At 48.8% G+C, this 14,888-nt stretch overlaps 1 protein-coding gene across 2 annotated transcripts in view; it reads left to right on the top strand.

The window, feature by feature from the left end:
* Positions 1-13,944, top strand: part of LOC130116791 (flotillin-2a) — a 28,691-nt gene extending 14,747 nt beyond the window's left edge. The window contains exons 3-11 of one of the 2 annotated variants that reach the window (XM_056284844.1): positions 3,105-3,195; positions 7,787-7,910; positions 8,472-8,590; positions 8,729-8,842; positions 8,997-9,116; positions 9,213-9,427; positions 9,510-9,693; positions 11,942-12,091; positions 13,350-13,944. In XM_056284844.1, coding sequence (XP_056140819.1) covers positions 3,105-3,195; positions 7,787-7,910; positions 8,472-8,590; positions 8,729-8,842; positions 8,997-9,116; positions 9,213-9,427; positions 9,510-9,693; positions 11,942-12,091; positions 13,350-13,400 — 1,168 coding nt within the window. In that variant the 3' untranslated portion in view covers positions 13,401-13,944. The remainder of the gene's footprint in view (positions 1-3,104; positions 3,196-7,786; positions 7,911-8,471; positions 8,591-8,728; positions 8,843-8,996; positions 9,117-9,212; positions 9,428-9,509; positions 9,694-11,941; positions 12,092-13,349) is intronic. The other variant, XM_056284845.1, reaches the window with a different exon arrangement.
* The last annotated feature ends 944 nt before the right edge of the window (positions 13,945-14,888 follow it).

Raw genomic sequence — 14,888 nt, forward strand, 5'->3', positions numbered from 1 at the left:
GTGTAAAGTCTCAGGATAACGACAAGGGGTTCGTAGTCTCCTCTTTCCTGTCGGTGAAGCTGCTGCAGCAAATTCTCGACTGTCTTATTCCCAAAATTTCTAGCCTTATGTTTTACACGGCAGACTAAAACTGGCCAAAGTCAGGAGAATTAATCTTCATTTTATTTAGGGTGAGGCGTTCAGTTTTCCAAGTCTTAACTGCTCTGCAGGCCATTGTTGCAAAACCAACACGACGTCGTCATTTTATGATTGTGCACTTACCCGCGGTGTTTTACTGACCATATCTTGAATAAGTGTTCCACATCAGCTAGAAATTATAATGATTGTGTCATATTTTGTAAGCCTGCCTCTCTGTCTCTGTTTCCACTCTGCCAACCTGCTTTGCTTTTATTGTGGTGTTGATCTCACCGTCTCAATGTCTTGTAACCCATTTCCTGTTACAGTGATGGTCTTTGGGCTAATGACGAGCTAATTTGGTGGTAGGAGTTTCCCAAACAAATAAAGCTGAATGCTCAGTTTAGGCTATTTGTTGCCCCTTTTAAGACAGAGCTTATCGTAGCGATGCCCTACCTCCACTTATACCTCGGGCAGCACAATAGCCCAGTGGTTAGCACTGTTGCCTCACAGCAAAAAGGTCCTGGGTTCGAACCCCAGGCTGTCCCAGGTCCTTTCTGTGTGGAGTTTGCATGCTCTCTGTGTGGGTTTCCTCTGGGTGCTCCGGTTTCCTCTCACCATCATAAAGACATGCATGTTATTATTAAGTTTTCTTTAGCAATCCCCTTGAGGAAATTCATTTACTGCAAACTGACCCATCCCAGCTGTGATCTGTGTAGCTAGGAGCAGTGGGCTGCCGGCTTCATGCTGCGTCCGGGGACCAGCTCCGGTTCTTTTCCCATTGCCTTGCTCAGGGGTACAGACAGGAGTAGAAACCCTAACATGCATGTTAGGGTTTCTACTCCGGAGCACCCGGAGAAAACCCACCACAGACACGGGGAGAACATGCAAACGCCACACAGAGGACGACCTGGGATGACCCCCAAGGTTGGACAACCCCGGGATTTGAACCCAGGAACCTTCTTGCTGTGAGGCGACAGCGCTAACCACTGGGCCACCGTGCCATCCATGTTAGGGTTAAAACTCCCGTTCACCCTGCCCTGAGCAAGGCAGTGGAAAGAAGAAGTGGAGTCGGTCCCCGGGTGCTGCTGCCCACTGCCCCTATACGTTACGATGGGTTAAATGCAGAGGAGGAATTTCCCCACGGGAATTAATAAAGCACATCTTATCTCCTAGATATGTTTCCTCCCTTAGTCACAATCATGGATAGTACCGTCTCCAGCCATTTCTGGGAAGATGGGAATAGGAGAAATGCTTCCGCTGTTGTCCGGAGTGGTGACCAGCTGAGCTAAAAGCCCCGTGTGCATTAGCTGGTAGCATGATGGTGCTGTGATGCTGTAGCTTCCCGCTAGTGATGCAGTAATCATGTTAATGCCCAGCCCGCTGACTCATTGATCCAATTCCGCAAAGGAGGGAGAGGAGGGAGGGTGCAGCCATTTTATCAGACAGTCTCCCATCCTCGGCATGCCCGGTATGACAATATAGATTCGGCTTCCACAGCGCCATTTGCAAAGAACGTATTGACGTAGCCATGATTTCAGAAGAGGACATGAGCTGTCCCAACAATCATTCAGTCTGACTAAACAATATTTGTCTGATGCTTTACAATATTTCCCTTCAAGAGGAGTCGTAAAAAGCCGGATGTTGCTAGATTTTGTCTTCTATAAAGCATAAGTGGTAGCCTAGCATGGCCGATGATGTGGCCGATTTGCCTCGCGGCGGCATCCCCTGCAACGTGGCTGTTGCAGGCGTGTGTATTCTGTTGTCAGTTGTGAAACAGTATACTATTGTGTAGCCCTGGTCGTGTTGTGTAAGAAGAGCTGCTCTTGTTGTTCTGTCCACTGTAAAATGCTGTTTCAGTCCGGCGGAGAAACGGGCACATATGACGACACAAGTCGAGCCAGCGTGGCGGAGGTTTGTCGGCCATTGTTAGTTTTGCCGGGTATGTCGACGCCAGTCTCTACGGAGCCATGCTGGACCAGGTCTGAGAACCCGATCAACGAAGGCCCCTATTTACATCCGGTACGGCTCTGGCGCTCTTCAGTAGTAACGGAGAAGGGCCTCGCTCTGTGTCGTTGTTGCTGTTGTTCCACGTGAGCCCGCTAGGAGCGGTAGAGCAGAGATGCAACGAAACGCCATGCCGTGTCTTTCACCCTCCCATTTCCTCCTCCTTCTTGACCTTGGTTACTGACCCTCTTAACAGCTGTTGTCCAACTTATTGTTCTGCCTCTGCCATTCCCGCCTGCCTGCCTGCGTAGAATGTCTCTGGAGGTTATGACCATCCTCTGTCGCTGCGAGAATATCGAAACCTCGGAAGGTGTTCCCCTGGATGTGACAGGGGTGGCTCAGGTAATGCACCGCAAACGGACCCAAAAACAACAAAAAAACAACAAAACAAAAAAGAAAAAAAAAGAAAAAGAAGGGGCAAAACCAGGCAGAGATAGGTGCACAGGGGGAAGACCCTGCAAAATGGGCGAACTAACCAGCCTAACGTTGTGTGTCTTGTTTTTATTTTTCACCCCTCTTCTTCATGTCTTTTTCCTCCCTCTGCAGTGGAAGGGAGAGAGAGTCAGCTGTCATTAAACCGGCTTCACCGCACAGCCCAACTCTGACCGACTCCTTCCCTCTTTGGCAAGGGGGGTCCCAAAATGAATGCCACAAAAAAAACAAACCAAAAACAAACCAACCTGACTTTAAAGAGGATTTGTCGTGTGCAAAAATCCAAACGGACTTATTCAAGCTAAAGGTTTATTTCAGAATTGTTGGTGGACTATTAGTGTAGAAGACAACCGCACCTTGCGTAGGGCATTTCATTCTGCCCCCTTCCCACTGGATGGAGTCCTCAGCGTGGACACCGCTGTGGCTTTCTTTCTTTCTTCCTTCTTCTTCTTTTGGCTTGTTTTTTTTGTCTTGTCCTCTGGTCCCTCTCCTCATTAGCTCTCCCTGGGAACATGCCCATTTTTATTTTATATTTTTCACATTCTTCACAGGCTAACCCTTGAGATTATGACCCTGCAGCCCAAGTGTGAGGATGTAGAGACAGCGGAGGGTGTAGCTATTACTGTCACAGGGGTGGCTCAGGTAAATCACCACACTTTCCGGGAATGCCTTTCTCAACGCAAGACAATTTCAGACTCCGCCTCTGACTTACCCAGACCGCCTCCCCCACCCCACCCCACCCCCGACCCCCCCACCTCCCACCCCACTCAACGGCATCAGACTACCCCTGGGCGTTAAACCTGGTTGAATTATCCTTACCAACAGTGCTTGATTTGGGGTCAGTTGTCGTGTCCTTTGGCAAGACACCGCATCCTTACCAGGCCCCGGGGGGGACACTGTTTTGTAGTACTGCTGTTGTGTCCTTGTACCTTTTGACTTTTACAGCCCTGCTGCCCCAGCCCTTTAGCATCCTCTCTGTCTGTTTCCACACTCTGTTTGCTTCTAGTGGGAGGAGGCACGTTTGTATTCCTAAATTCACCTGGGCCGTCGAATGTAGTTGCAGTAATAATGTGAATTCTGCTGGGATTTAAAAAATTGTTTTATAATTTTGTTTGGCTTTGTGAATTTCCCCCCGAGATGGGAACTGCTTCAGGGGAACCCCGTCAGAGCGGGTCCCACTAAGCTCTGCATTTCAGTTTGTCTAGTGATGCCCTATTGTATTCACTGCTCCCTCCGTGTGTGTCTGCGTGTGTGTGTGTGTGTGTGTTGTGAACCGTGATGCCCGTCTAACAGTTTCTGCCACCACAGCCTGTTGCACATCCCCCTCTATTGTGTCCTCTAACACGCATGCTTACAGTCACCCTCCGTCGGACGCCGCGTAAACCTTCACCGTCCAGTCAGTTCACGTCCCAGAGAGACAAGAGACTCATCACGCAACTATTCAGTAGGGGCAAGCTGAGCCAAAGCCATTGTGGAAGTGCCGGATAGTAACGGCAGGTGTTTTAACTCAGGAGGGAAGGGTCCCTCACAAGTCACTCAAAGTAAACTAATCCGGATCAGAGCGCTGGATTACTTTAGTTACTTTTATTATTACTTTAGTTACTTTTATTATTACTTTATTACTTTAGTCATTTCTAAAAAAAATTCTGCCCTTTTTCTCCCCAGTCGTATCCGGCCAATTACCCCGCTCTTCCGAGCCGTCCCGGTCGCTGCTCCACCCCCTCTGCCGACCCGGGGAGGGCTGCAGACTACCACATGCCTCCTCCGATACATGTGGAGTCGCCAGCCGCTTCTTTTCACCTGACAGTGAGGAGTTTCGCCAGAGGGACGTAGGCGTGGGAGGATCACGCTACCCCCCCTCCCCCCGAACAGGCACCCCGACTGACCAGGGGAGGCGCTAGTGCAGAGCCCAGGACGCGTGCCCACTTCCCTCCTGCAGACACGGCCAATCGTGTCTGGAGCCAGTCCTTCTTCCATTTACAGCACCACAAATCCCCGTTCCTACGCCATTTTATCCTGCACGTGTCCAGAAGAAACGTCCCTAAAAAAAGGTTATTTGTCTCGTGGCAGCTCGCTGGACGACAAAAACAAAAATGCATTACTATTCAAACCGCTATCTTAACACCTTTGAGGAAATGCACGTTTTCAGGAAAAAGTCATTTGGGAAGGTTAGGAAGCATTTTTGGGTTGCGTTTCCTGTTTTTGTATTTCTTTGTTAAAGGTGTCGGTATTGTGTGCAGCAGCATGGGGGGCATGGTGGGTGTTAAGGCACCCGGCTCAGTGGGGCTGGGCTGGGCTCCGGACAGGTCAGGCGGAATGGGTGAGGGTCGCCATTGCACGCAAGTCTTCGTGTCCATACTGGCCTCGGCATGGCTCCCCCTGCTGGCTGTCCCAGGTGGCCTGCTCTGTGTGTATTTGTGTGGCTTGCTGTCTGTATTGAGTCATTTTTTTTTTTTACTTCTTCAGCTTCGGAATGACGCCCGCCCTGTCTGACATTGCCCTGCACCGGTAGGGGCGCATGTCTCAAAAGCATTTTGTGCACAAAGTTTCCCACCCAACTACCAAGCTCACTCTCTCTCTTTTCTTTCAGCTCTAGCGAAGTACAGTACCCGACCCAGGGCCTCCCTCCCCGCCACGTTTTTTCTATTACATTTCTTTATCTGTACAAGTGACTTTGCTCACTGACTTCCTTTGCCCATTCGACTCCAGAACTCCAGGCCATTGCTTTTGATTTTCTTCATAAACCTCAAGTGATTCCCGTCATGACTTGTTTTATTTTTTTAACCCATTTTCCTCCTGTCCTGATGCCCCCGTGGTTCTGACCCCTCGGCAGGAGCACATGACTGAAAGTTGAGAGTGACACTGCAGATCATAAACCAGCCAGTCAAGTCAGCCAGTCGGTCCACATTAAAACGTTGGTCCCGCTCCCTGTGACGATAACCCCGGATATGGACGAGCTAACATTATGGGGCGTCCGGGTAGCGTGGCGGTCAATTCCGTTGCCTACCAACACGGGGATCGCCAGTTCGAATCCCCGTGTTACCTCCGGCTTAGTCGGGCGTCCCTACAGACACAATTGGCCGTGTCTGCAGGTGGGAAGCCGGATGTGGGTATGTGCGCTAGCGCCTCCTCTGGTCAGTCGGGGTGCCTGTTCGGGGGCGGGGGGGGGGGAATAGCGTGATCCTCCCACGCGCTACGTCCCCCTGGTGAAACTCCTCACCGTCAGGTGAAAAGAAGCGGCTGGCGGCTCCACATGCATGGGAGGAGGCATGTGGTAGTCTGCAGCCCTCCCCGGATCAGCAGAGGGGGTGGAGCAGCGACTGGGACGGGTCGGAAAATAGGGTAATTGGCCGGGTACAATTGGGGGGGAAATCCCCCCCCCCAAAACGTTATAGTCAGAGAGGCGAGCTGGTGGCTTGTAGGCCAGCTGCACCAATGGGAGTCCAGGAAATTGGGACACGTTACGAGTCAGTGCTCCTCTTTTGAGTGTTCATATTTCCGATGTAAATGTGAATCATGTTGAATATGTGCATCATCAAATATTACGATGGTCATATTTGATCCTCATGCTTGAGGTGCTGTATTGTGAGGTGATCTCAGATAAGGGCATAAACCCACAAGTCTAAGACACTGTTCTGGATCATGACCTCTGGAAGGCCGTGTCAGAAGCAGAAAAACGTCAACGAAGGCTTCGGGATCCAATATTGGAAATACTCTTTTGACACCGAAGCCTGGACTATCAGGTGTGTCCTGAGCTGGCCGTCCCTCCAGAGAGACGCTTCCTCCCCTCAGTGTGTGTGGACCGGTGGGTTTGTGCCTGTCTAACAAGGCAAGCTGACTAGGTACACGTCTGGGATCACGCCGGCAGTTCCCCGGTGTTAATACATGAAACCTTCTCTCCACTGGGAGCATCCTCACGGGCTGCTGATTTGCATATTCTGTTCTTAATCATCTTGCCTGTTAATATAATGGTTAAACGAGCCGCCATAGTGCATGCAGGGGCGCAACGAGGGGGGTTGCAGAGGGTGCAATGCACACAGGCGCCGCATCAGCGGGGGCGCCAAAAGTACAGTGTACAATAAACAGTTTCTGGTTATAGGCCTATTTGTTTTTTAAAAGTTTAATATTTACAAATATTATTACTTAGATGAGAATTTTGAATTAGAATATATAGTTAAGTTATATTTTATAATTATAATATTTATTTTTTTGCGTACGGTGTTTTGGCGCCCCCGCTGATGCGGTGCCTGTGTGCATTGCACCCTCTGCACCCCCCCCCCCTCGTTGCGCCCCTGAGTGCATGGTTCTGCTATTATTATTTTTTGTTTTTATTGCCAAATAAGTTTGAAATGACTCTAACACTGCATACCCCACATGACGTTTTCCTCACCAGCATAAAGGTAACGCTTAAAAGAACATTTTGGTACATGTTGTATGTGCAAAATGGTCACAGCCACACTATCATGTCCAGACAATCCAGGCCTTACTCATACGAGCTGCATCGAGCCATTGCAATGGAGCATCAACGATCGTTTTGTCTTAAAAGTTTCCACGTAGTGCTGATTGTCGTACTTTTGTTACTGAAAGCTGCATCTTGCCCCCCTTAATCTGTCTTTTTATCTGTCTGGATCCTGGAATCCGTAATAATACTACTACACATAATACTGCCATTTTTACCTTGGCTGGAGACATGCTGCAGTTTCCTTGCAATGCTGCAACTCTTTGGTTGGATCACATCCACTGGTGCAGCCGAGACCCCTTCAGGGATGCCAGTGTGGCCAGGCTTCTGTTGGACAGCCAGTTAGTATTACTGCAGAACAAACAGTGTTACGATGTATCCTGATGACGTTTGTAATACATTAGACTTACACTTATTTCAGTTTTAAAAGGGTGCGGACTATTTACTGGTGAGTTGACAGCACACAAGCTAAAATGTCTGCTGCACCTTGTCTGAAGGTGGAGTAAATGATCTGCAACAGGTCCGTCTCCTTCACCCAGCTATACTGGAACACTGTTCTGCTGTAATGTTGTCTCCCCAACAGAATCGGCATGTCGTCATCACCTTTCAATCATACAAAAGAGCGAGAAAAGTGGCGGATTGCAGTTTTAAGACTGAAACAATAAGATAAATGCTAATGCCAAGGACCGTATGTGTTGTTAGTGTATTTGCTCCTGTGTTGTGTCTAGGTTTGTGTATGAGTTTATCCAACGTCCTTCTCCATCTTGGCTTCAGGTAAAGGTGATGACCGACGACGAGCTGCTGGGGTACGCCTGCGAGCAGTTCCTTGGGAAGACGGTCGTAGAAATCAAAAGTGTCATCCTGCAGACCCTCGAGGGTCACCTTCGCTCCATCCTTGGTAGGAGACCGTTGTGAAGCCGATCATTTCTGAAGATTTCATAGTCTAACAAATTGATGATTGTTTGATGTAGTTTTAGCGGTTGTTAACTTACAGGAATGGCAGCAGAAATACAATGGCAGGGCATGCGGGTGGCGTAGCAGTCTATTCTGTTGCCTACCAACACGGGGATCGCCGGTTCGAGTCCCCGTGTTACCTCCGGCTTGGTCGGGCGTCCCTACAGACACAATTGGCCGTGTCTGCAGTTGGGAAGCCAGATGTGGGTATGTGTCCTGGTCGCTGCACTAGCGCCTCCTCTGCTCGGTCGGGGTGGCTGCCCGGGGGGGGGTGGGAACTGGGGGGGGGGGGGGGATAGCATGACCCTCCCATGCGCTACATCCTCCTGGCAAAACTCCTCACTGTCAGGTGAAAAGAAGTGGCTGGCGACTCCTCATGTATCGGAGGAGGCATGTGGTAGTCTGCAACCCTCCCCGGCTCGGCAGATGGGGTGGAGCAGCGACTGGGATGGCAGTAGAAATATGATGGCAGTTGCAGGTCAGTGGCCACTTGTCTTTATTTCAGGCACATTGACCGTTGAGCAGATCTACCAAGACAGAGACAAGTTTGCCAGCTTGGTGAGGGAGGTGGCAGCACCCGATGTCGGCCGTATGGGCATCGAGATCCTCAGTTTCACCATCAAGGTGGGGCACAAGGAAACGTGGAGAAACCACAGCCCTTTTCAGAACGCCTGTCCTATCACGGCCATTTATCACCTGAATAGTGTGTTGTAAGTTGTGACCGTACTGTTTGTGCGTTGTGCGTCTTTCCCCTCCGGATAGGATGTATATGATAAAGTGGAGTACCTGAGCTCCCTGGGGAAGACTCAGACGGCTGCAGTACAGAGAGATGCAGACATTGGAGTGGCCGAGGCAGAGAGAGATGCTGGGATTAGGGTAAGAGCACATTATAAAGGAAATAAACACTACAACCAAAGCCATACGGGAAAGCTGCCTTCGGTGTCATACAAGTTGTTTGCTTTAAAGCAGTCCATTGTGCTGCCCCTTGTTCTGTTCTCCCTCCTTGTCATCCACTTGTTCCCTTTCAAAGGAAGCAGAGTGTAAGAAAGAGATGATGGATGTCAAGTTCCAAGCAGACACAAAGATGGCTGACTCCAAACGAGAGTTGGAGATGCAGAAAGCCGCGTTCAGTCAGGAAGTCAACACAAAGGTAACAACATGAATGCACAACATAACACTCAAACTGAGGAACACAGTAAAAGTGGAGTATATCAGAGACCCCTCTGTTTCCTCCATCCCTGTCTAGAAAGCGGAGGCTCAGCTAGCGTATGAGCTGCAAGCAGCCAAGGAGCAGCAGAAGATCCGTCTGGAAGAGATCGAGATCGAGGTGGTGCAGAGGAAGAAGCAGATCACCATCGAGGAGAAGGAGATTGATCGCACTGACAAGGAGCTCATTGCCACTGTCAAGAGGCCAGCCGAGGCTGAGGCCTACAAGATGCAGCAGCTGGCTGAGGGACAGAAGTAAGTGTGTCCTTTATCAGCAGTACACATGATCAGTGTACAGGAAGTGGATTGCTCAAACAGTTGTGGGACCTGCCTTCAGGGTCAAGAAGGTGCTGATAGCACAGGCAGAGGCTGAGAAGATCCGATGTATTGGTGAGGCAGAGGCCACCTCCATCGAAGCGGTGGGGAAGGCAGAGGCTGAGAAGATGAGGATGAAAGCTGAATCCTACCAGCAGTACGGAGAGGCAGCCCAGACAGCCTTGGTCCTGGAGGCTCTACCTAAGGTAGGCCACTGATGCTCACATACAGCTGGATCTAGAAGGCAAGGGTTTGATGAAATATTTTTGCCAGTGTAAATCCAAGTTCAGGTTTCATTGGTCACTACGTTTGAATATACAAGGAATTTGAACTGGTGATGAGACACAAAGGACATAATGCAAAATGATACAGTAGGAGGACAAAGCATCCGAGAGTCAAATGGCTTCTACGTGTCTAGCAACATCCAGGGTAAAAGAGAATAAAGTGGCTTCATAAATAATAAGTAGCTTTTAGTTAAACATAGTGCATTAACTAAAACATAATCTTTGAGGGTTTGAGAAATAGAATATCTACACAGCAGAAAATGTGTGGTTAGTTGTTCTCTTTCATACAGTATTTTCAAACTAAATGCTGCACTGTTCAAAAATCAAGAAGACTCGAGAATCAAGAACAATTTATTGTCATTTCTATCATGTACTTGAGTACACAAAAGAAATGAAATTTTGTTTCGCCCTGCCCACAGCGGTGCAACACAAAAGATAAAAACTCACATCCAAATTCCCAAAAACGATACCACCAGAAACGGAGCAAAAAAACACAAACGGTTAACAACACAGACCATTCAGTGCAACACAGTCCAAGAACTCCACTGTCCAGAGAAGGAACGCCAGCCAGGATGACTGTCAGGACTGCCGGTCTGCACGGGCTAGCAGTTAGCTTAGCCTGCCCCGCTTCCACGTCCTGTCAGACCGTCCTCGGTTCTTCCTCTTCGGGCGCAGCTCCAGGCAGGGCCGTGGTCCCTGGCCCCGCAGCATGCAGCAGACCAGGCTCCCTCAGCCGATCCAACACCAGCTCTCCCAGCCAGACACTTTCGACACACCTCCCCCGCACTCCACACGACGCCACAAACGCAGATGCGGACAAAAACACTGCAAAGTTGACCTAGGTGAGGCCGCCGCCAGACCACCTCGGTGTTTCCTCTCGGGAACGGCGTGATTTGTTTACAGGGGGCAGCCACATGTGAAACAAAAAAATGTACAAAGCAAAGAAACAAATTAACAGTTAACTCCACTTAACTAAACAAAACTCAACTCATAATAATAGAACTTAAATTAACAGCACGTGCACACATCTACACCCTGACGTCCTACCCCCCTGACAACTGCAAATGCTTAAATACGCCCCAGGGTCAATCAGCAGCACCTGAGTTTTAGGCTGCCCCACTGTGGCAAGAAAAGCCAACACCTGGTAACAATTGAGATGATGATGATTGGACAAATGGTTGTGTTCTCACCCATTCTGTCACCCCCCCCCCCCCCCGCTCCCAAGACCGGTACTCCTCAGAGTCATGGGACAGGCAGTCAGTAATGACATTCTTGTGTCCCGGTCTGTACCGGGCCTGAAAACCGTAGAGCTGGAGAGACCAACACCTTCTGGTAATTCTAGCGTTGGTGTCTTTCATATGGTGGATCTACTGCAATGCATGATGGTCAGTCTCAAGAACAAACTCTTTGCCAGTGAGGTACTATTTCAAAGTGTCTTAAGCCCATTTTATAGCTAGAGCTTCCTGCTCAACTCCTGAATGCTGCGTTTCCCTTGGGAAGAGTTTTCAGCTGACGTACTGCCCAGGGAACTGGTTTCCATCCTCCCCTTGCAGTAACACAGCTCCGAGACCTGCTCCGGAGGCATCTGTCTGCGCGGTAAAGGCAAGAGAGGCATCTGGACACTGCAAAACAGGTTCTCGACACAGACAGTTTTTCAAGTCTTTGAAAGCACTCTCACTTTCCCGAGTCCATTTAACCTTTACCGGGCTGGATTTGCGAGTCGTGTTAGTTAGGGTAGCAGGTCTAAGCAGGCTGCTGCTTAGGCCTCTGCTCCTCTCAAGACCTGTTGCCGGTGCTCCGTGCAAACCAAAGGACATCATTCTGAATCTGAACAGGCCACTTGAAAATATATATATATATGGAGTCCTGAGTTATTAGTTTTAGGTAAATCCCTTCAGTCATTGAATTTGCAGAGCTGTGTGCAGGTTGTATTCACCCCCCCCCCCCCACACACACACACTTTCTTTATTGAGGTTTGTACAGACATCGAAACACAATCTGAAAGGACATGGTAAACAGCATTCTGTGTTAAGTCTAAATCTCACCCACCCCGTCGAGCTTCCCGCTTACGCTCCGCTTTACCCCTCATCTTCAGCCCAGTCATTATGTCAGTCAATCAAGTTGTATTCTAGGCAAGAGTCCTGAGTGAATGTGTGTCTGTGTCTTGCAGATTGCCAGCAAGGTGGCCGCCCCCCTGGCCAGGACCAATGAGATAGTCATCCTGAGTGGAGACGGCAGCCGCGTGACCGGGGAAATTAACCGCCTGCTGGCCGAACTCCCCGTGTCTGTCAACGCCCTCACCGGGGTGGACCTCACTAAAGTGAGATGAGCATGATGTTTCCCCTGGGTTCATTTATTCCAGGTTGCATTTGATCATGAGATGCTTGATTTATTTTTGTTCTTCTGCTACATACTGCTCGTTATCAATTCTACAGTTTTCAGTCACACACTAACGTTCATTCAACACCTTTGGACACAAAACAGTGCTTTACTCAATACTAGATACTGTAATACTACCTTTACGTTTGAGTGTATACTCACTAGGGTTGTTTACCAAAACCCATACGACCGGTATCTACCAGACCGAATCCCGACCCAGATTCCGGTGCCTCATTTCGGTGCCAATTAAATGCCTGAGTTATGGATTGAAATATGTAAATATCTGGTGCTCTGAAACGGACGTTAGAGGTAGAGTTGCCAACCGTCTCGTAAAACGCAGACTCACCCCGGAAAGTAAAAGACGGGTTTCTGTGTTGAACTGATAAGGCACGCGCTTTGTTCTGTAGTTTTGAGAATCAAGTCGGCGCAAATCTATGGGACAGAAACTGGGACGATTAAGACAGGGCAATTTGTGTGAGACAGAAGGAAACCCTGCTGCTCTGTTACCCCGCAGCCTGTCTGTCATGGTATGGTCCACGACCCGAACGGAGAGCGCCTCTCATTGGTGGCGACAGTGTTGCTACAATATGGCTGACAGTGGGTGAGGTTTAAAAAAATGGCAACCTGCGAACATAGTCCACCGGCAAAAATGAAGAGATTACAAAGATACAGAAGAGAATGGGAAAATGATTACCAGAGGCAGGGATGCAGGGTTGCGAATGTGTACAAGGCAGTCATAGCTCCTCTGTCTAAGGTCATGCAGTCATTCTATATAGTCTGTCTAAGGTCATATAGTCATTATTCATTCTATATTCTGTATTTGTATACATATTTATATTCATATATATTATATATATATGTATTATATCTATATACATTATATTTATATAATTTTATATTTATTTAAAATATATTTATAATAAATATGAATATACAATATAGATATGTAATAAATATAAAAAATCAATGAATATATGTAAAAGGTATCGTTTGTGTGTTAATTTTGATGTCAGCTAGTTTCCTAACAGACATACCAACATATGTAATGCATTAATATCTCAACTGGGTGCTTACCTTGACAGAATAGAGAGTTTAAAAGCCGGCGGTCATTTTGACCGCCCATGGTCGTTTTAGGTAGGAGTGAAATCCCGGTCGTTGTCGTGTTAAATCCAGCTGACGGACTTCCCTCTGGTCTACAGATGCCTCTGCTGCAGAAGATGATCACCCCCGAAAGCCAGGCTGCCATGTGATGGAACCCTCTCATCTGTCTGCCTCAAGCATGAATTTAGATTTACGGCACTTGTTTTGTTGTTTTTGCTGTATGCTTCTGTACAATGCATTTTTATACCAGCCGCCTTCGACTATCAACACTTGACACCAACTAACTTTTATATCCTGAAGTCAAGGGGTTTCTCCTTTTAAAGCCCCTTGGTGCCTTACCTCTACAGGACCAGATTTTGAGTTCCTTCCACCGCTTTTAAATCCCCGTTTTCCCACCGCACACGTGGCTCCTCTCACGCCGTTACTGGCTAGCCCCGCCCACAATCCCGGGTTTGCGCTTTCAACCACGCGGCCTCGTAAACTGTCGATCCAGAACGTGCTAGTGTGACAAATTAGTTATAGACGTCTCGCGCGCGCGCGCGCACACACGTGCAGACTTTTACCGTCCTTATGAGGACGCTGAATCCCCCTGAGGGTAGACACACACACACACACACACACACACGTGCAGACTTTTACCGTCCTTATGAGGACGCTGAGTCCCCCTGAGGGTAGACAAACACACCGACACACACACACACACACACTTGCAGACTTTTACCGTCCTTATGAGGACGCTGAGTCCCCCTGAGGGTAGACAAACACACACACACACACACACACACACACACACACACACACACACACACACACACACACACACACACACCTCGGTCCTCACTCCTCACAAAACCGGTGCTAGAAAGAATCCCACATCATCCATAAGAAACAGAAGCCTTCGTTCTGCGTGTCGTGCGCTCTGACGTCATAAAAGCGACATGGTGGGGGGGGGGGCGCGGCTCTTCATCAGGGCCGGCGTGAAAACGCCGCCTTCAGCTGTTGGCGGATGTCTCCACCTCGGGACGTGGTGTGTGGGCTGGTCCAGCTAGTGGGGGTGGGGGTTCCAGTCGGGTTTTGTAGTTCATCTCGCTCAGTTTAACACGCGGCACCGTTCCTTGTGCACGGGCAGGACTGCCCAGTACCCCGAGGAGGTTTTACCGATCCAGCGCTGCGCCGGAGGCTCACAAGATGTGACTCACTGTGATTGTAAGGTTCATGTTACCACTCCTGTGGCGTCCGAATGACGTCACCGTCTTGTAGTCTCGCGTAGCTACGACTCTACGGGTTTATCATAGCGGTTCCTCCACACGTGTGGTGCCTGTTTACCACTTAAGTGCCCAAACCTAGGACAGTGGTTTGGATTTTCTTTTGATTCATATCAGAGTGAATCAATTCCTTCAACAAAAAACAAAACAAAAAAAATCGGATGTTTAAATGCTAACCCCTGTCCTCAGATAGCTGCTTTTACTAACAGTGGTCTCGTCTTTTTCACGTTTGCTGTGAGCTGTGGACACACTTGTAGATATATAGTACATATCTCATATCTATATCTATAGCGTATCTCTCTTATATATTCTTAGCACGCATATCATTGCAAGCCTGCACTGTACAGATTAGCCTTAACGGAGATCCGGGAG

Source organism: Lampris incognitus, chromosome 8 (genome assembly GCF_029633865.1).
Source record: "Lampris incognitus isolate fLamInc1 chromosome 8, fLamInc1.hap2, whole genome shotgun sequence".
NCBI classification, from domain to species: domain Eukaryota; kingdom Metazoa; phylum Chordata; class Actinopteri; order Lampriformes; family Lampridae; genus Lampris; species Lampris incognitus.